This window comes from Hydra vulgaris, chromosome 09, assembly GCF_038396675.1.
Source record: "Hydra vulgaris chromosome 09, alternate assembly HydraT2T_AEP".
Lineage (NCBI taxonomy): Eukaryota > Metazoa > Cnidaria > Hydrozoa > Anthoathecata > Hydridae > Hydra > Hydra vulgaris.
The window spans coordinates 64103311-64127268 of record NC_088928.1 but is presented as its reverse complement, the minus strand read 5'-3'; the positions used below and the strand labels follow the sequence as shown (position 1 = coordinate 64127268).

At 27.2% G+C, this 23958-nt stretch overlaps 1 protein-coding gene across 2 annotated transcripts in view; it reads left to right on the top strand.

Moving 5' to 3' along the window:
- LOC100215679 (uncharacterized) overlaps nucleotides 1-18168 on the top strand; it is a 43992-nt gene extending 25824 nt beyond the window's left edge. For both annotated transcript variants that reach the window (XM_065806331.1, XM_065806330.1), the window contains exons 3-6: nucleotides 11852-12714; nucleotides 13627-13775; nucleotides 15996-16199; nucleotides 17821-18168. In XM_065806331.1, the coding sequence (XP_065662403.1) occupies nucleotides 11852-12714; nucleotides 13627-13775; nucleotides 15996-16199; nucleotides 17821-18078 (1474 nt within the window). In that variant the 3' untranslated portion in view covers nucleotides 18079-18168. The remainder of the gene's footprint in view (nucleotides 1-11851; nucleotides 12715-13626; nucleotides 13776-15995; nucleotides 16200-17820) is intronic.
- The last annotated feature ends 5790 nt before the right edge of the window (nucleotides 18169-23958 follow it).

Genomic DNA, 23958 nt, shown 5'->3' with positions numbered 1-23958 from the left:
TATTAACTGATGTTCCATCAAAACCCGATGATTTATTTTCAAAGATGAGAAAGCACCCTCTACTATTAATTTACTGTCAAATAATTAATTATTATTAGATGAACTTAAATAGGTTTTAAATAAATTAATTGGAGATACAATTTTACTAGCAATATTTAGAGCAATATTAGTAAAGTAATTGTTAAACTCTTTTGAAATTTGCAGTGAATAATAATACCATTAATAAGAATATTGATAGAAAGCGATGCGATAGAAAGCGATAGAAAGCGATAGAAAGCGATTGATAGAAAGCGATGAACTGCTTCTATTACGACCCATTATACTGTTATTTACATTCCATAGTTTTTTTATATCAAATTTACATTTATTAATTTTTTACTAAAGTAAAGGGTATTAGAATTAAAACGATATTCTTGAAGGTATATTATTTTAAATGTCTTGTTTTTAAATTAGATATTCTTAAAAAATTATTGGTTGATCAGTAGTTTATAGGGTATTTCACTTAAATTATAAGTATATATATATCAATACAAACAAGGTACAAACAACAAGGCATACTACAAACAAGGAGGCGAATCTATTCATTATGAGTTTAATAAACTGTTTACCTAATACCGATTCCTTCTCCAAAAAAGGGCTTAAAAAGTATTCTTAAATCAAAAAATAAACAATAGCCATCAAAAACCAACCTTATTAACAGAAAGCTCTTTTGATTTTTATTACATTTTTATACCCCTAATTTTATAGTCAAGTATAAAGAAAATAATAATTATAATGAAAAAATACTTTTAATTTGTGCATTTAGAAATTTCAAGGTTTATTTCAAAAAAATAAAAATCACTCAAAATTACAACAAAAACATCCAAAAACGATATATTGACCAGAAATATAGATACATACTATAAATACTAATGCGGCCGTGGCGCAGTGGTTAGAACGCTTGCTTAAAAAGCAGTAGATCAAGGTTCTAAACGAGCTGGCTCCATGCACTTTCGCGGTGCTCTGTGACATGACCGCTTGATCTTCTTAGGGCACCTAAATAACAAAAAAACAAAAAAAAAGATATGTTTTACACAAGCATGTAACATGCTTATGTAAAACATACAATGTTATCAAATTAAAAAATATATATGCACAGTCCACATTCTGGATTGTTCACTCTCTTATAGCCTCATTTTTATTCATCTACTAATAAAAAAAAAGACTATTATTTATTGAGTTAGATCAATTATATGTTTGCAACATAAATTTTTATTAAAATAAACTAAAAAAACAGTTGCCATATAAAAAAAGATTATGTAGCTAAGAACCGCAGTCATTTTAAAATCTCTGAAATTTGTTAAAACTTCTATCATAAACGCACCATAACGCTCGTAATCGACAGTGCCTAATTGAAGGTTTTTGAAATTTTTAGGCCCTTATAGGTTGGGGGGGAATACCCTTTAGTCAAGGCACTGGCCAACAAAAATTTCTTGAAACGTCGCTAGCAGTATTTTCATTTTTGCTTTATTCCTTTATTATAAAAAAGTGCACAGCTTTGGAGCTCTTCAAACTAAATCGCACTTATGCATGTTTGCACTTATGCTTGCACTTAACACTTATATTATTTTGCAACAACTTCGCCCTTACAAAAGATTCACATTTATACGATTAGATTTATGCAGATTCGCAGATATGAAAACTGCACTTATTAACTGCGAACTCTATAGAATTCTTGTAGTATATGACTCCTTCTGGTTGGTATTTTAGTCTTAATGGCGATCAAATAGGTTCGCAGGGTCTATCAGATAATAGGGGAGGAGGAACAGGAGGGTAAGTTTAGTGGCTTTAATTTCTCTGAATTTAGGATCCCATTCAAAATTTAATGATTTTTTTTAGGTACAACTGTTAAAAGGAAGGGCCTTTGATGTGTGTATATATAAATATATATATATATATATATTGAACGTCGTAATAGCATAAAATAAGTAATTATTTTTAAAAATAACACGATGTTTTTCTTTACAGAGTCTCTACAGAGAAATATTAACGGACAAAAAATTATACATAATAAACCAATATATTTATTACAAAATAACTCGGTAAATAACCAATTTAAATAACCAACTGTCAAAATATATATATATATATATATATATATATATATATATATATATATATATATATATATATATATATATATATAAATAAACTGACAGTAAAATTAAATAGAAAAGTTTATAGTATAATGTAAAGCTTGTTTATTAAGTGAGGGACTTTCCCATTCAATGTGAAGGGCTTCATTTATCTTTACTTTGTGTTTGTTTGGGGCATTATCCAAAATCTCAAAAGAATCTCAGTTAGCCAAATTTTTGCAATTAAGAGATAAATTTAAGTGTTTAAATATATGAGATTGTTTATCACTTTTAAGGTGCTCATTTATTCTAGTTGCCAAGTGTCTGGAGGTTTCTCCAATATAACTGGCATTTCAGCCAGCCATTTCAAAGCGCAAGAAAATTTATAGACAACATGAGATTTAAGCAGTTTAGGAAGTGACTCTTTTAAGCAAAAACAATCTTGTATTTTATTAGTAGTGAAAATTATTTTTATAAGAATATCCTTGCAATATTTATGAACAATTTTTAAAATTTTCTTTTTAGTGTTATTAGAGTACATTCCAATGTATGGAAGCTTAAAGTATCTTATATTTAAGCTATTAACAGTGTTAGACACAGATGGGTTCATTTTCTTATCAATTTAGGATTTAATTTCATAGTCAATAATTTTTTGTGGAAATTTATTATTTTGTAAAACTAATGATAGATTCTTAATATCTTTATCAAAACCAAACCAAGAATTATTAATTTTAATTGTACGATCAATCAACCACCGAACAAGTCCAAATTTGTAGCAAGAGGGAATAAAACTAAAAAAATTTTGTAAAAGACCTGTATACGTTTTTTTGTGATAAACTGAAGTCGTATACGAATTGGATTTTTTAATAAGTACATCTAAAAAAAGCAATCTGGTTATCTCGTTCTTTTTCCATAGCCTAAATGTTTTGAAAAAGACATATACACTAAAATCTATCCTGTAGGATCTCAACCTGCAAGAATTTACGCGTTACCTAAGATGCACAAAGTTAGTAAAGATAGTTCTCTTCCAACATTTCGACCTATCATCTCAACAATCGGAACATATAACTACAACCTTGCCAAACATCTTTCTCATTTATTGTCTCCATATATACCTAAACAATTTTGCACTTTAGACTCATTTTTCTTTTGTTGAAGAATTAAAACAAATTAATGTAACTAATAAATTTATTGTTTCATATGATGTTGAAAGTTTTTTCACGAATATTCCTCTTAAAGAAACCATCAACATTGCAACTGATTTATTTTTTAAAGATAAAACTAACTCAAAACGTTTTTTAAAAGTTCAATTTAAAAAATTACTTCAGATTTCCACATCCGGTTCACATTTTCTATTTGGCGGGAAATATTACGATCAAACAGATGGCGTTGCTACGGGTTCTCCTTTAGCGCCCATCTTAGCTAATATTTTCGTCGGTTATCATGAACAAACATGGGTCAATAACTGCTCTTTTACAGCACCATTTTTTTGTAAACGGTATGTGGATGACATAATTGCTATTTGTAATTCTGAATACGAAGCTCAAGAATTTTTCAAACACCATAAAAATCTGAAATTTACTATGGAAAAAGAACAAGATAACCAGATTGCTTTTTTAGATGTACTTATTAAAAAAACCAATTCGTTTACTACTTCAGTTTATCACAAAAAAACGTAAACAGGTCTTTGCAAAATTTTTTTAGTTACCCGAGTTGGTTTATTTTTAAGTGGACATATATTATATCTAAATAGCATATCCGTCAGGGTTAGGGTTAGGGTTAGGGTTAGCATATCATAGAAAGATTTTGTTTTTGAATTTTTTTTATAAGTTTTTATGAGAATTTAAATTTATATCCCCGATTATGCACAATTTTTTACTTTTATTGTTAAACATTATTTTACTAATAATATCTTTTGCAGTACCACTTGGAGTACGGTATACGACAATTAGTGAAAAAATTAAAAACATTGTCATAGTATAATGACTATTTTTTTTAAATTTTTCACTAATGATTTTTATTATTAAACATTCATAATTATTTTTGGTTAAGCATAATTGCTTTTTAATCTTAAATAAATAGCTCTCTAAAATGTAAAATTATAAGTTCTCCGCCCTTTTTTCCACTTCCTATTGGTTGACTTAATATGCGGTAATTTAGTATTAGGGCTTCGCAACCAGTGGAAACCGCAGCCGGATGACCGGTTTTTGTTCAGTTTTCTTGAAACAGAAAGCCGGTTATTCTTTTCTTAAAAAATTCGATTTTTAATTATATATTACAAAATAGATAAACAGTTTGAAGATTTCTTGTTATGATAAGCTAACAAGCAACGTGAAAATCACAAATATCGTGAAAATATATCTAGTCTTAAAAAGCACTTTGATATTGCATTTAGATTTATTTATTCCAATATTTTCTTAACAATTATTAATAGATTACATACTGACAGGTCTTTAAAAAGTATTTATATTTTTAAAATATTTATAACAGAGTTATTAACAAGGTCAAAAGTAGCAAGGCCAAGGTCACATGTTACACGGCTAAGGCCAAGATCAAGGCCAAAAGTTACAAGGCCAAGGACAAGACCAAAACTGCATGTTACAAGGCCAAGGCCAAGAATATAAGTTTAAAGGTCGAAGCCTAAACAAACATTTTTAAGACCAATGATTTAAATTTTTGACCTAAGTTAATAAAGTAATTACGTAAAATAAAGAATGATTAATTACGTAGTTAATTACGTAAAATAAAGAATGAAAACTTTTAATTCTTTAATTTTCTGTATTCTTTTTTAAGGCCGAAAATTTCAAGGCCAAGACCAAGGCCAAGGCCAAAAGTTTCAAGGCCAAGGCCTTAATTTTTGGCCTTAATGCAAGGCCAAAGACTAATAACTCTTATTTATAACAATCAAAGCAATTCAGAAAAGACAAGTAACACGAACTTGAAGTATTTTGTCAATTTTATTTTCGTTTGTTGTTTTATTTCGTTCGTTGTTTAATTCTTTGTTATTGTTGCTTAATTATTTTAATTTGAGATTGTAAAATAACATCTCAATATCAATCACCCCCGTCTTTGAAATAAAATATTATTGCCAAATTTTAATCCTTCTTTAACTCTTCTTGTTTTTAAAACTAGATTAAAAAAAATTCTCTTTATGAACAACATTCTAAAATTCTACTAAAAACGCATTTAAGATGTATTTGTTAAATCTTCAGGATTTTATTTATTAAAATGTTAATATGTTGTATCTTTGCATTATGTTAAACCTTCAATATATTTCTATATTATAGATAAATATGTTTACTTTTTAAGATTCCGATGATAAGATCCTTATGATCTTCTTTTTTATTATATCTTCGTATTATGTATCAGGACTAACATTGTAAACTGAAATAACAAATTAAAGTAACTAAACAACAAAACAAGTTTTTCGTCAACAAATTTGTTTTTGTAATTTTGACTTTAATAATACTTAAAGACTTTAAGTTAAAGTATTATAAATGGTTATATATTATTTAATTTTTTACTTTTGTAAACATATAACATTGATTAGGTTCTTGTTTTACAACCGCAAGATATTAATAATGCACATGATTTATTTCTTAAGCAGTTTTGCAAACACTTTTAACTCATTAGATGTCGATAGGCCTACAAAAATCCTCAAAAATTAAACAAAAACTGTGTGTTAAATTCTTAAAAAAAACAACGTATAAGTGTATAAATATGAGACAACATACAAAAGGTATAAAAATCTATTTGAAAAAACCAAAAAACACTAAAAAAAACAGATGAAAACACTAAAAATGAATGGCATGTTATTAATCAAATAATTGGAAAAAACAAAAGTATAAAAAATAATCAAAAAAACTGTATAATAAAAAAAGTTAGTTTATCAAAAATCTTCTGGAAACTTCTTTCAGGTTCTTTGCTAATATTGGGCTGAACTTAGCTAAAACAATTCCGCTGAGCTCAACAAGTTTTGATTTTTATTTAAAAAGATATAGCACGCATATAGACGAATCTAATCTTAAAGTTTACGAATTGCGAGATGCTCTTAATAGCCTTAAAAAAAATAAAAGCGCAGATTTTGATAAAATCAGTGCCAATTTTGTAATATCTGTACTTGATGTCATTGTAACATCTTTAGTGCATGTCTTTAAACTTTCTTTAAAATCAGGTGTTGTTCCGGATGAGTTGAAAATTGCCCGAACCACATTAATTTTTAAGAGTATAGATGACTCCAACGGTAAAAGATTACTACATCTGTCCAACAACATCTGTGGAGCAGTCCTAGACTATTTCTACACTTTTGTCCGAATTATCTGTATTTTTCTTTTACTCTAATAACATCTGTTCAATATCATCTGAAAATCGAACGACTCCTAACAACATCTTTAGAAAGATGTTACTACATCTGATAATTTTTCTCCAAGTCCAATAACATCTGGAGGAATTTTCTCCAGATGTAATTGCATCTGAAAAAATTCCCATGTGTAACGACATTTGGTTAAAATAATGTTAATAATTTGTTTTTTTTTCCAGATGTAATTACATCTGAAAAAAATCCTGTATGTAACTACATCTGGTTAAAGTAATGCCTTATTAGTTAATTCATGTTAAAAATAACTCATCTTTAAATCTACTGATGTAGTCGTACAGATGTTATTAGACATGGCAAAAACTGATGTTGTTACCCTGACCCACTGCAACATCTCAAACTACAGACTACGATTTTTATCTTGCCTTGTTTCTCAAAGATATTTGAGCGTATAATGTACAACAGACTCTATGATTGTCTGACAAAAAGCGACATGTTGTATAAAAAACAATACGAGTTCAAAAAAAAGTCGAGCTTGTAAACGAGATATCGGACGCTCTAAACAACGATTATTTTCCATTAGGAGTTTTCATTGATCTGTCCAAGCCTTTGATACAGTAAACTATGATATACTGCTAAGCAAACTTGAACACTGTGGCATTAGAAATAAAAATTTACTTTGGTTTTAAAGACTATTTAACAAACAGAAAACAATTCATGTTCTACGATTCAAAAGAAACGGCTAAACACTCAATAACCTGTGGGGTTCCACAGGGTTCTATTCTAGGAACATTCTTGTTACTACTGCAAAAAAATGATCTTTATTTATCATTAAATCTTATCAATTTTATTCTATTTGCAGATGACTCTCATCCCTTTTATTCACACAAAGAAATTAAAATACTTTTCAAACATGTTAATGAACAATTAGATAAAGTTAATGAGTGGTTTGTAACAAACTTTCTCTGAATGCTGATAAAACCAAGTTCATTTTGTTCCAAAAATTGAATACAACTAATAACGTCCCATTAAAATTACCAAACCTTATTATAAATAAAGCTATAATTACAAGATAATCATCGGTAGACTTTTTAAGCGTTGAATTGGACAAAAATTTAAGATGGAATTTTCATACAAACAGTCTTGAAAAAAAAAATTTCAAAATAGGAATAATTTATAGAGCTAAACCATTTCTTAATTTTAAATCACTAAAAGTTTTATACTTTGCTTTTATTCAAAGTTACCTAACATACTGTAATATCGCATAGACAAGTATCAATCATACAAAAATAAAAAAGCTTTATAGTAAACAAAAGCATGCATGTCGAATTATATTTGGAGCTAATAGAGCGGAACCCTGTGAGCCTTTATTGTATTACTTTATTCCTTGGAGCTTTAAATATTTATAAAATAAATTTACACGGAATTTTAGTTTTTATGTATAGAGCTAAGCTAGAAATGTCGCCAAAAATATTTGAACCTATTTTAGTAAAATCTACCATAAATATAGCACAAGGTTCTCAGTCAACAACTTTGCTGTCCAATGATAAAGTTTACAACTGAGTTCCTGCTCAATTAAGTATTGTGGGCCATATTTATTGAATTTATTTTCAGATATTACAAATAAAAAAAAAAACCACTCTTGATCGATTTAAAAAAGAATCTAAACGATTGTTCTTATTTATGGATCTCACTATGCCAGATTTTAAGTGTTTCTTTTAAATAAAGTAAAGCTCTAATAAAAAATCAAGAGAGCTTAAAAAAGTTATTTAAAAAAAATATTATTATCACGATCCACCATAACAAAGTTTATTAATGATATTACTCTCTCAATATAAATATATGTATATATCTCTTTTTTTATTACAAGTATATAATCGTTTTTTTTTACAACTGCAGCTACGTTCTTTTTCATTTTGCAATTGCAGATAATGTAAGCATTTTAGCAATTACTAATAACTACTTTGTATATTTATGCCAATATAATATGATATTTATAAATCACGATTTTATAAAAATGGGGCTCGGTGATAAGACAGAATTACGTCTTCTTCTTGCTCCAGCCATTACTTATTTTGTTGTATATATATATGAAAATTGTAGAAGACAAAACAAACATATAAATATAAAAATGTATATCACATGCAAAATTTTTAGTTAAAAATATTCCTTTATGAATAGTAAAATAAAGATTATTGCCACAAAAAAAGAATGACGGGAAAGGAAAAAAGTGGCTTTAAAGAAAAAATGATCCAAGCTCATTAGATTTGAATTAAATAAAAAAATAAATAAATAAAGATATAAATCTCACTGTGCATTAAAACATACAGTTTACAGATCTAATTTCAGTATATCAGTTTTGTATGTTACATTGGATTTGTACGGCCATAATAAAAATTCGCTTTTAAAATAAAAATCCGGTTATTAATAAAAATTCGGTTATTAATAAAAATGTAGTTTAAAACCGGTTATCTGGTTTTACAATTTGAAAAAACTGAAAATCAGTTCTTTGAAATTTTTCGGCTTTTGCCAAACCCTATTTGGTATGTTGAAATTTGAATTGGATTCAATAAAAGTTTCGGAGCCATGCCATTTCTTTGTATAATTTTGTTTAATAAATTTTTTTGTTTTCGTTTTAATTATTTTACTTTGTTTTTTGAATTTTAAACCTTATCCTAATCCTAGTCCCAGTCCTTAATAATTTCATTCTACGTATATTTTTGTCATACATCAATGTAGATCGTACATCAACTTACGCCAACTTGCAATAGGGATAGTTTAAATTTTTTGTTCAAGTATGAGTTTGAACAATAAAGATTTGCATCACATTTTACCGGTTTGATCATAGTTTCAAAAGAAAAATTTATATATATATTAAATTTAAATAATATAGGTATTAAGCTAAACGCGATTTACATTTAAATAAAATATGTCTTCTGGTTTTAGCAGTATTTTTAAAATATTCAAGATTTTAAAGTTTTCATACTCCTTGCTTTATTCTTTTGATCTTAATTAAATATTGACTAAGCTTTTCACAAATATTTTTTGATCATGTTGTAAAGAATCTTTTTCTGAATAAGATGATAATAAATTTTATAGCATAAAATTTTTACAAAAATGTAGCAGTTTATAAAAATAAATGTTTTTATTTTTTTAAACTGTTAAATTTACAGACGTGTAGTAATCTTTATTCTATTTATGAAAAAATAGGCTTAAAACTAGGGATGTATCGAAATTTCGGCTTCGTATTCGGAATTTTGTATTGCACTGTTGTATGCCTAGTTATTGGCTTCGGCAAATTATTTTTTGGTAGGTAAAATTACTTAAGCTTATTTTCCAATAATTGTAAAAAAATAAATTTTGTTGCACAAAAACTTTTGCAGGAATTATTTTGTTTCTATTTACACAATGATTGTTTTACAACATAAAATTCATTATACAACCGACTTTATGTTGCACAACTTAGTTCCATTATGTTCCACAACTATTTTCCATTGTAAAACAAATTTGTTGTGCAAATGTTGTACGACAATCCCACAAGTATTATAAACACCAAGTTTAAGCAAATGCAACAAGTTCTTGGCTTCGTTACATCCCTAGTTAAAACTCTCGGAAGTAAAGTTTTCTATCGTAAAACTCTAGGGTTTAATAAAGTACGCTGTTAACTTGGTAAATGAAGCTCATATTAATATTATAATAATAATGTCTAAATTAACCCTTGAATGTCTATAAGTACTTTGTATAATTTTTGAACTGGTTACACAATGTAAAAAACTTTTTAGTTTTATTTTGTCGTTGTGTTGAAAATATATTTTTCTAACACGTTTTGCCTAAAATAAATAGAAAATAACACTTGTTCCACAAAAATCGTTGCCTCTGTGACCACAAAAACTTTGCCAATGTTACCAGGTAAACGATGTTTTGAAATTTGCTTGCTTTCGAGAAAGTTTCTAATTTGTATTGAATAGTGTTAGAATATTCTTAAACTGCTAGAGTTGTCTGGAAGGTCGTAAAATGTTTCTGGTTGAACTTTCACCAAAGCAATTTGCGCTTGCAGTAGCCAAAAATTACAAAAAGATATCATAATACACTTATATTTACTGTAAGGTTAAGTTCACATATCGCATAATAGGGAATCTACGAAAAGATTTTTTTTTTGGAGTTATACCAATAAGTGATGAGTATTATTTATCTTTTTTAGGTGTTTTAACATAACTGGTTGCATGTTTACAGAGCCAACGACACGTGTTTCGAATAAGGAAGGGGGGGGGAGACAATTGTCAATTCTTATAAAACGTCTTCTATATCTAGAACTTTCTTAAATAAAAACAAAAAAATCCTTTCGAAAAAAAGTGGGGGCGGGGGAAGAGCTATATAAAATATATTTATATATATATATAAATTTAAAAAACATGGCACAAAAGCATGCTTGTTTCATAAATAATAATTTTATTAAAAAAATTTTTAGTGAAAAAAATACTTGCAAAAATATACCTTAAAACCCCCGTTTTGTTGAGGACGGGGGTTTTTAATGAAAATAACAACTCTACTTTTTTAATTTTAATTTTTTAATCAAAACAAATATTATTTTCAAAATCAGCATATTATTTTGCTTCTTTTAAGTATCAAGTTGATATAGTTTAGAAAAAAAAATTTAAACAATATTAGGACCCATCAAAAATTTAGAATCCAAAGAGGAACCTCAAGAACTCATCTAAACTAAAAAAAAAAGAGTAATGTTCTTTTTTCACCAAAAGATATTGATTTGCTGCTCAGGCAAATCAAATTTCAAAAATTTTCAAAATCGCTTCACCCTAATATATATATATATATATATATATATATATATATATATATATATATATATATATATATATATATATATATATATATATATATATATATATATATATATATATTTAGAATATATATACTTTTTAATTATATGTATTTTTCAAATATATATATATATTTTTAAACACGTCTGATTGCTAGCGTGTCTGTTTGAGTAGTCTTGATTTTATAACTTCTATTGATAATTGTGATAAAAGGTTTTCCCCCTAAAAATCAAAAAATAGAAATACGTCATGCAATTGGCAAGATAAAATCAATATTAGTTAAAATGGTTTAACTATCAACACGATAATTTTTTTGTTTTCATTTCAATAATTTCACAAAAAATTCGAACTCGGAAGCATTTTTTTAAACAGTTTAATAAAAAAAAAATTTGAAGGTAATTAAAACGATTAAAGAAACGAATTATTTATTCAAGTTAGTAATTATGTTGAATTATGTGTGAATATATATATATATATATATATATATATATATATATATATATATATATATATATATATATATATATATATATATATACATATATATACCCAAATAATTTAGAATATATACCCAAATAATTTAGAGTCCACAAAATGTTTGATAACTTGGTTATTGGAGAAAAACTGACTGAGCACTACACTGATTTTAATGGAGAAACTTTGGTTGAAAAGAAACCTGTTTTAAATTGGCCTTATATCCTTGGAAGTAAAACTGCTGAGATTATTAACCAAAATATTCGCAAATATCATCAAAAAAATAAATTTAAAATTTTAATAGCTTATGGGGGAGCTGGACGAGCCACATTAGAAATTTTAAGAAATTGCAGTAATCTAGAAATTGAATTTACAGATAAAACTGCAAACAACTTGCAACTTTTAGAAAGTCTTCTTCGCGATTCATCAGTAAGCTGGTTTCAGAAACTAGAAGGTGAGATAACAGAGTCAAAATCTTACCACCTAGAACCTGATGAATGTGGAAAAAATCTTTTAGAGGAAAAAAACAACACAATTTTGTTTTTTCAAGCTGACTACAAAAATATGAAGCCTACCTTAAAAGATTATGATTTAGTTGTTGCAGATTTCAGGTACAAAAATGCGCACGAGGAACTGCTTGAAATAACCGAAAGATTAAAAATAAACGGATTGTTGGTATTAGGTAGCATTGATGACGTAAGTACTGAATTATTTGATATCAATCACTCTTTAAGCGTTTTAAAAAACAATTTTGAGTGCCTGGAAAATATTAGCGAGCATCCACACATCTACAGAGAGACTAGAAACAAACACAAATACGCCATATCTTACTTATCTATTTGGAAAAAAGTTTCTGATTTTATAAAGAATAGTCATGTCTCTTCAGTTGACGATGAAGATATATTGACGACTGCACAATATTACGAAGATGAAAATATTTTAAAATCATACGAGGTGTTTCATTACGGAGATGGTAAGAACTTTTTAAGCATTGTGTAAAATTTAGTTATTATATAGAGTTATGAACTGAAAATTTTATTAAATTTTTTTATTAATTCTATTTTAATAATATAAACTGTAAAAATTGGTGTTTTTCTAAATTTTCACTAAAAAAGGTAAAAAAATTTATTTCATAGTTATTTTTATTAATAGTTCTTAACCAATGTTTACTGAGTTATTTAAAAAAAAGTTCTAATAAAATAGTCAAGAGGTTCAATTTTATTTTTATTTTAAGAGGAAAAGGAGTTAAGATTTTCGTTAATTTGAAGAGAATTTTGAGTTGTATTTAAATATATAGTTTAAAGTTTATTTTATTCAGAAAAATAATTGAAAATATTTGCAAAACGTCAATAATTAAAGAACGAAAGAATAAACATTTTCTAACTATTTTTTTCTAATTAAAATTTATTTCATACTTGAAACATTTATTTCTTTATGTTTTACTCTTTCAGTGATTATTTTAGAATAGCAAAATTTTTTTTTTTTTTTTTTTTTTTTTTTTTTTTGTGACTTCTTGTTTGCTAAAAATTCTTTAGTGACTGCACGACATCAATTTTTTCAGGTTGTTACGCTTTGTCAATAAAGAAGGGAATAAACTACAAAAAAAAAGTCGTCAATATCTATTTTATTTTGAACAACGCATGTTAACTTTACACAATTTTAATTATAGAATATTTGATTACGAATTATTTCTTAAATTAATCACTTACTTAAGCACTTAATAAACCAATGCCTGGTTTACTCAAAATTCCCAATTAATTGATACATTGCTTATTTAATTTACTTAAGCACTTAATTATTGAAATAAAACATTTTTTTTTTGTTTATGGTACAACCATTATATTTTTTAAAATACTCCTTTATGAAATAAAATCTGTTTTTTTAGGACTTTTGTCTGTTAAGAACTTTCCTCTCCATATTGCCGAAGTGTGTATAAAAGCTGCACTTAAATATAAGACTGGTTTAGATACAGCTTTAGATGCAGGTTGTGGACCGGGGAGAACTGCAATTGAACTTAGTGGTACTTTTAAACAGGTAAATATATCAATTGCTATTATATTTAGTACTTTGAAGATTTTTTTCACTTGTTTTATTATTATTGTGGATGGTGTAACTTGAAACATTATAAGGATGCCTTAAAAACGTAAATGAACCAAGCACAATCTACATGGTTTTGAGAAAATGTTGTTTTTTTTTCTGGTAATTAAAGTATACTGGATAAAGCATTTTACTTTTTTTCTTCATCTCTTCCTGCTTATTGACAACACTATAGTTAAAGCAGGTTTTTATTACTATACAAATTTGACAACTCTCTACAAGATAGCGTTAATAACTTAATTTAGTTTAGAATTGCGCTTGTTTCTTTTTCGTTTAAAGACATCCAAATGTTTTTCAAGTTTTTGGTTAAAAGAAGTTTTATTATTTAAAAATTTTGAAAGATTTTGTATAAACAATATATAAGTTATTATATAATGTGATTTAAATTTATTCGTATTTATCCAAATTGTTTATTTTGGAGTTGTTTTTTCCACAAAATAAACAAATACTAGATCATATATTTATTGAGACGCGATTTACAACATAGACCAAGAGTACGTCCAAGTTTTTAGTTTCTATCGGAGTGTGCCTAAATTACCTTCGAAATTTTGGGTCAAGCAGGCAGTCTTTAAATGAAAATAAAATCCTTTTATGGTTATTTTTAAGACAAGTGAACATATATCCACTGACTTTATTAGTGGTTAGTGCTACAGATTCATAAATGCATTGACTTAATTAGGTAAGACGCAGTGAGTCAGAATAGACGCAGTGAGTTTGCATACATCAACTAAAGATTTTGGTTTTGGCAGACAGAGTAATATTCTAGATAAATTGTTATAAAATTTTTACCTTTTTTCGTAAGTTAAAAACAGTTCAGATGTTAAAAACCCGACACCGTAAAACTTTGGCGTGCCTTCCTCTAACCCAGTAAAAAAGCGCACATGAAATACGCGTGTCTTTCCTCGCCTGTAGCCCATGTGGGGATTATTATTTTGTCCCATATGGTTTTCATATGGTAAATCCCACATGGGATCAAGGTGGAAAATACCACATATTTTAATGATCTTAAATGCCACATAAATTTATAGTCTTGTATTTGATACTTTATATTTAACTAATATTCGCTACATTATTCGATTTGAGATTAGATATATGTACTATATTTGATCTTTCACAAAAGTGATGTTCACCTATAGTGGGATTTACCATAAACTGTTATGACAAAAGTGTCCAAAATTAGAAAATGTGTTACAAAATGATTTTATTTTTAAAGAATTAAACAAGCTTTAAAGAAAAATTTTTTCAAGCTGCTATTAAAAGCATTAAAGATTATTAAAGATTTTTTGCTATTTACTCGCCATCTGTCACTTCTGTTTATACATATACAAATATACATCATATATGCATATATATATAAATATATATATATATATATATATATATATATATATATATATATATATATATATATATATATATATATATATATATATATATATATATATATATATATATATATATATATGTATATATATATGTGTGTGTGTGAGTGTGTGTGTGTGTGTGCGTGTGTTTGTATAATACATTCTTTTCTTACAGTAAGTTATACATTGTTATATATATATATATATATATATATATATATATATATATATATACACACATTTGTGTGTGTGTTTGTATTATACATTCTTTTCTTAAAGTTAGTCATTTACTCCCATTGTTATATTTTTTTAACTTATTTAAACAACTATGCGGTAGTGGTGTAGTGGTAGTGCGCTCGTTTCTTAAGCGAGAGATTTTGAATTTGATCCCCACCACTTTCCTGGTAGTACCGCGGTCAACTTGTTTCTCCGCGCAGCGGCCTTGTTCATCAAGGTTTGTGTTTTGGAGTTTTAAAGTTGAGAGAGGGTTATAACCAAAGTTAAGTAGCCTCTTCGTCTGTAGTGGCCTTCTCGACCTTGGGGAGGTCAATTTAGGATACAGACTTTACTAGTTTTCAGTAATCTCATTAAAAACCCATGCAGATCCCACAAAAACCCATGTAAAATTTCCTATATAAATAAATACCACATAACTCCAACATGTAACCGACATGGGATTTTCTATATGAGATTGAAACACATGAATCCCATACGTAGCATATCCGGAATTACTCGTATGGGTAACGCACATGAATTAGGTTTTTTTATAATTTCTCTAACGTATAAACTTTAGGTTATGGCATATGATTATTCAAATGGATTTGTTGAGTTAATGAACACAAAAAGAAAGGAAAGAAATATCTTGAATCTTGTAACTTTTCAAGGTGACAGTCATAACCAAAAAGAAATATGCGATGACAAAATGTTTGATTTAATTCTTGGTTGTAATCTCATTGATCGATTGCATTCCCCACAGGAATGGTTGATTCAATCTAAGGTAAGTTTTGACGTACTGTGTAAAACAAAAACCGTGAACTGCAAACTAGTATATATATATATATATATATATATATATATATATATATATATATATATATATATATATATATATATATATATATATATATATATATATATATATATATATATATATATATATATATATATATATATATATATGTATATATATATATATATAGTATGGTGCAAAACTGAACCAGAATGCATAATATTTTTATTTTCTTATAAAGAATTTAGCATTTTGGGAATTAATATTGCTGGTAGGAATTATTATTAAAAAAACAATTTTTATTAAGTATTTATTGAAGAAAAATATTTACTTACAAAATAATAAATGAAAAACATGGTGAATCAATTTGGCAACACGCGAAAAAAACTGTCAATTTTTGTCAATTTTGTCAATTTTTAATATTTTGTCCATAATCCTTTAGCATTTTTAACTGCTGCCAATCTTCTATTTGTGCTCTTTACAAGATTTTTGCAAAGGTTTAACAAAATGTTTTCCCACTGTTCTCGAACTCGTTCATATAACACATTAATGGATGATGGAGAGTCAGAATAGCTATTAACGAGCGCTTTTTTTAATTGTGACCACAAATTTTCTATTGGGTTCAAATCAGGACTTTGTGCTGGCCATTCTAGCACTTGAAAGTCCTGCTCACATTTTTTCCTATATCACGCTGCAAAAGTTTAGCTGCATGAGATGTCGAATTTGCTTCTCCAGTAATCAAATATCTGATTACTCTTCTACTCTCTACCGCACTCAACTTCTTTGGTCGACCGCCAACATTTTTTTTTAGAATATGTCCACATTTTTTTCTAATTCGTTGCACAGTACTTTGACTAACTTTTAATTTAGAAGCAATTTTACGAGTTGTATTTCCTTCTTCGATCATCTTTTTTATTAAATCACTCTTTGTCTTTGAAATTCCCATTATATTAAAAAAAAACTATCAAAAACAATAAATTTAAACAATAAAATTTATGAAAATAGAAAATTATTTTAGATATAAATATAGTCAATTGATTTGCACACAAAATTATTTAATTAATTTGAGAAAAATAATAAAGCTATTGCCTTCATCAAGTATGGTGCAAAACTGAGTCAAAAGATGTTTGTCACTAGATAAAAATACTTGTGCATTGGGGTAAAAGGAGGAGGCGTAAAAAGTCGTAAAAATTAGCACTTTACTAATGTAATAATCCCGACAGCGCTAATATATCGAAAACAAAAATAAACCATAGTTTTGTATTTTTTTAAAAACTCTGGTTCAGTTTTGCACCATACTGTAAATATATATCCATATATATATATATATATATATATATATATATATATATATATATATATATATATATATATATATATATATATATATATATATATATATATATATATATATATATATATATATATATATATATATATATATATATGTATATATATATATATATATATATATATATATATATATGTATATATATATATATATATATATATATGTATATATATATATATATATATATATATATATATATATATATATATATATATATATATCTTACTTTAATATGTTCTGTGGTTTTTTTACTTTTAGGCAATGCTGAAAAAAAATGGAATTTTAATTATTTCTTCTCCATATACATGGTTGAAAGAACATACAGCAATTAACAAATGGATCGGAGGAATTAAAAAAAATGGAGAGAACTATTTTACACTTGACGGATTAAAAGAAATTCTGTCACCAGAATTAGCACTTTACGAAACTATTAGTATACCATTTGTGATTCCCGATGCAGACGGAACCTACCAATATACTTACAGTAACTGCACAATATTTGGTGCCGTAAAATGAATCGTTAACAGTTCTATGTTAAATTAAATTTTAAAAATTATTACAATAAAAATTTTATACTTACATTAGAAAAAAAAAGTTTTAATTCTGTCTTAAAAATGCTGGTTATTCTTTCTATACCAACTTAAAATACTCGGTCTCTTAATATTTGCTTTGATTACTCACCCTTGCACCATTTTCCGCAAATAATTGCGCTCTCACCATTAGCTATAATTATTTGCTTGTAAAACTAGTTTTAAGTACTCGCTTTTATATCACTTATTGCGACTTTTTACATACCAGTTTAAATGTTGTGCGCGATAGCTAGTGCAGTTGACAGTGTCGTTCTGAAAAGTCAACTGTAGATTACAATTGATTTTTAATTGTTGTTGCGACCACCAGTGCGCATGACAAAATAAAAAGCTACTATGTTTATCAACTAGTGCTGTGTTTAGGAAGAGAGGCAAAGGGATTATAGCCCCAGGCCCCACAGTTTTGGGGTCCGATTCAAAATAAAAGATTTATTTAACAGAAACTTTAAAGAGAAAATCTTTGACTAGTGACATGGAAAGCGGTCTCATGCTTTAAAATAGTCCCGGGTTTAGAAAATTCTTAACCCGCCACTGTTATCAACTATTAACGTTTAATTTCTTTTTATTGAAATTAGCAACAATAACTGCAGAAAAATTCTAGTTGGATGTGTTTAATATACACTAGATGGTGATATTAAATAATTCGAACAGTTTATTGAAAATATTGAAATATTAAAAAAACAATTTTCTCAATAATAACTACCTAGCAACAAAATTTGAAGCTAAAAGAGTTAAGACAGTTGTTAGTTATCACTTTCAAATATTTATAAATGTAAATTATTTAAAAAGTCCACCAAATGTTTTTCAAACTGAAAGTTAACCTAAAAATTAGTAATATTAGTAAACTATCATGTAAACTAAAACATGAAACGTGGAGAAACATATATAAATGTCGAGATACTAATGAAACTTTTAATACCTTTTTAAGTAAATTATTACAGTACTATAATATAGAAACTTGCTCGCACGAGGATATAAAAAATAAGAATAACGCAATTCATAGATGGCTAAATTCTATCATAACTTGCTGGCTAAAGTCCTGACTTTTAATAAAACCCTATTTTATTAAAATCCAAATTTACAAATACAACAATCATTCGGAAATTACAAACTAAAGATCAGTATCATCACTTTCTCTACCTTCAAAACTGTTCGAACGTATATTTTGTTGTGTTATTGTAAATGAAGGTTTTGTCAAATTGTGTAACTGTTGTGCATTGTAGATTTTGTTATAATATAACACGTGCGTACATAAGTTGCATTGGCAACATTTTATGTGGTAAATGCAACATAGGTACGCACACATATTTTTAAAAATCTTTTTACTATGTCCCTGTTATAACTCTATCAAAGGTAAAACAGAGGCAAACGTCTAAAACAGTTGATGTCTCTTTTCATCCAATAAACGGAGTCAATAGGGACAGACAAAAAAAAATAATAAAGTTGGCTATTAGTTTTATTTTTTGAAAATGCATCATTAGTATATGGCCATACTTAACATTAAAAAATACAATCACAAAACTATATCTTAGTTAGTTGTACCAGAAAAACCCTAAGAATAATACTTATTTACCCCATTTTAGTGATTTTTAAAAAATAGAAGTCAAAGAGTGTTACAAGACAAGGAAGCATCAAACGGGGAAATTATTACAAGCAGTGTTCCCTAACCCTGAGTAAAGATGTTTCTTACTTCCTATTACTTGTTTTGTATAATAAAGTTTTTAAAAAAAATTATTTAATACGAAGTATATGTTATATAAGCTATTCATTCTAGGAACATATTTATTTTAAACATAAACTACATCTTCAGACCTTTGTTCCATATTATAAAACTTTCAGTTAAAGAAAGGATTTTTCCTGAATCACTAGAGTTCAAATAGTGAAGTAGTGTGAGTAGACTACTAGAGTAAGTACTAGAGTTGGCAAAAGTATATCCAATTTACAAAAAGAATGATCAATCCGAAATCTCTAATTATAGATCTGTATCAGTACTTTATGTATTTTCAAAAATATTAGAACATGTAATTTATAATAGAATCTATAACCATTTTAAGTAAAATAATTTATTTTAAACAAAACAATTTGGTTTTCAAAAAAACTGAACATGCAATAGATAAAATAGTAAACCAAATTACTAAAGGATTTGAAAATAATAACTTCACTTGTTTATTGACCTATCAAAAGCATTTGATACGGTTGATCACCTCATTCTTTTAGAAAAATCTTTTAAAAAAACACTACAAAGTAATAAATAAAACCTATGATTGGTTAAAAAGCTTCCTCACTGAAAGAAAGCAATATGTTATTAGTAAGGAATCAAAACAACTTAAAATTTTATGTGGAGCTCCACAATGGTCAATTATTGGTCCATTGCTTTTTTTAATTTACGTTAATGATTTAATTTAATACATCAGCAAAGCTTAACTCAATAATGTTTGCTGACAACACAAATCTCCTCCTTTCAAACTGTGACATTAGTCAAATGTATTCTGACATAAATTTTGAATTAAAGAATGTTGATGGATGGCTTAAGGCTAATAAGCTTTACTCAATGTAGACAAAATAAAATATACTTTATTTCAAAAAAAATCACATGATGAAAAACTTTCTTTAAAGTTAACCGATTTGATTTTAAATGATACACTTACGAATTTTTACTAAATTTATTATGGCTTCCCCATATAAATTATATTCAATCAAAAGTTGTAAAACAATTGGTTTGATGTACCGAACTTATCCATATGTAACATTAGAAAGTCTGAAACTAGTATATTCTGGTCTAATACATTGTCTAATTTACTATGCCAATATTAAATGGGCTAGTACTCAACCAACAAAACTTAAAAAAATATTTTTTTTACAAAAACATGCATGCAGATATATATATATAAGAAAAAAAATATGACCATGCAAAACCATTAATGAAAGACAATGTAATTTAACGACGTAACGTAATTTTTTATTTGTATTTTTATTTTAAAGGGGCTTGGCAATAAGACTGAATTTGTCTTCCTTTTGCCCCAGCTGTATATAAGCATTTTATAACTAAAAAAAATTTTTGTGGTGAAGCACATAATGATAATATTATGACCTCTTGCTTGACCATTAGTATTAAAATGTTTAATTCGGTTATGCAAATTTATTTCGTCAATTCGTTTTACTAATTTGAACACTTCGATTAAATCACCACGTCTTCTTATGTTTTTTAATGAAGGCAATTTTAGTTTTAAATTTCTTTCATCATGGCTATAACTAACTTGACATGATATTTTGGTCGCTCTATTTTGAACTTTTTCAAGTCTATTAATTTCTCCTTTCCAATAGGGGTTCCAAGTTACTGCTCCATACTCGAGATAGGGACGAACTAATGATTTGTTTATTAAGCTAATAATACTTTCATCTATATATTCAAATGCATGTTTAATTTTTCCTATTTGTTTATTTGCTTTATCAATCGCACAGCATATATGGTAACTCCAATCAAAATTATTCGAGATAAAAATACCAAGATCTTTTTCAACTTATACTTCATCCAATATAACTTCATCAATTAAATATATTCATATTTAGGGTTTTTATTTCCGAAATGCATTACATTACATTTTTGCGAGTTAAATTTTATTTGCCAGTCCTCTGTCCATTCTTTTAAAATATTGAGATCGTTTTGTAAACTGATGTTATTTGATTCCAATTTAATGACTGCTAATAGTTTAGTATCGTCAGCGAATAATTTGCTTTCATTTTTGATTTTATTTAATAAATCGCTTATAAATACCACGAAGATTAGTGGACCTAAAACTGAGCTTGAGGGACTCCACTATCTATTTTCTCCCAATCTGACACAAGTTCTCCGACTATTGCTATTTGCAACCTTTGGCTTAAAAAACTTTTACACCACAATAATAATTTGTTTCTAATCCCGAGCCAAAGTTTTTATTTGGCCAAGAAACTTTCTCCAAATATAACTATTTTCTATTAATTGAAACATCTGTAAGATTAAAAGCAATAATTGGATTTCTCATAAATTTCTTCCAGAAGTTTCTTTAAAACGAATTGTCATCTTAAAGTTATATATATCAATACATCTGTTTATGTTTATATAATTTAAACCTTTTAATGGGTAATTTTAATGGGTAGAGAACGTGTGAAATTCGCTACTCAATACAAAAAGAAAAAAAATATTCATGGAAATCAACATACTTTAAATAAAACAAATTCAGCAAATCCTAATCTTTTACTAACATATTCACAGAGCACAAAAAATCTTATTCTTTGATAAACCCTATTAATACTTCTGCAAGTTCAAATTAAAAAAAACATATGTGGATACAGGATAATTGATAGCAATTTATTAGCTATTGTTGTTTATTTATTATGTTGTCCAGAACGTAAAACTTGTAGACTTAATTTTGCTGAATTGCAAAAAAAAAATTTAGACTTTCCAGCTCATTGATTATATTCTGTAAATGTGGATTTAATCATGAATTTTTTACATCCAAGAAGTGTGGTTCTGAATTTTGAATACTGAATTTTGCGGTGACGGAGATAGTAAAGCATTTTCATTTGTTAAAAGAGTGTATGGTGATACACTAGTTTCAAAATTAGAACGTGTTGGTCATATGCAAAAAAGAGTTGGCACACGATTAAGAAAATTGAAAAAAGAAAGACGTCTAGGTGGTAGAGGAAGATTTACTGATGCAACAATTGACAGATTGCAAAGCTATTTTGGAATTGCAAATAGAACCAAAAATCAGTCTGTTCATGAAATGTGCGGTGCAGTACTTGCTTCATTATTTTATGCTGCTTTCTCAAAAGAAAACAATTATCACATCTATTGTCCAAACGGTGAAAAAGTTGGCGCCAGCACAATGTTGATCGAAAACATCCCAACCAACCTTCTCTCTATAAACCTGGCCCTGGTTATGGACCTGGCCCTGGTTTGCCACGTGATATTATTGAGTTACAAAAGCCAATTTATAAATAACAAATAAATTGCTTGCAAAATTTATGCATGGAAAAACTCAGAACCAAAATGAGTGTCTTGACATGATGATATTTAGGAACGAGAACCGAAAATTAAATTCTTTGCATTGTTACATTTGAAATTTACAACTTATGATGCTATTGCAAACTTTAATATAGAAGAAAAGCATCAGTGATGACATGAAAATCTCAATACGATTCCAAGAACATTTATGATAGATGGCTGCAATAGAGAAAATAATTTGCGTTTATATTAATCGTCATACAAAAATAAAAAATGTAAAGTTGCGTAGAAAAACAATCAGGGGCAATAAGAAGAACAAAATTGATAAGGAAAAGCAAAAACTCTTTATAGTGCTGATAGCTTTTAAATATTTTGCTCTTAAATTTACATACATTGTTTAATTTTAAAATATTTTGTTGCATTTTTCTCTTTTTCAATTTTTTAAATCTGTTTTTGCTAACTTCTATTTTTCAATCTCCCGTCACAGTTATTTCATTTTCTAGTGATTAGTTTTTAACCAAATTTTCAGCAATGATGTGTTTTTATATGATGTATGCAATTTGCCAAAAGTTAATTATAAAACATTTCAGAGTTTGAGATATTGCTGTTTCAGCACTAAAAAATTGTTTATTTAAAAATCTTCATAATTCGTGTAGTGCTACATGGAAGCTAATATTCAGATTTAAAAACTTTTGGCAGATTGTATAGATCAAACTGTTTTTTATCATTGGGCCAATTTTACTTTGAACACACTATTAGAATCTGAGATTTACGGATTTTATGGACTTTTTACGGTGCGATGTGCATATATTTTTATATCCG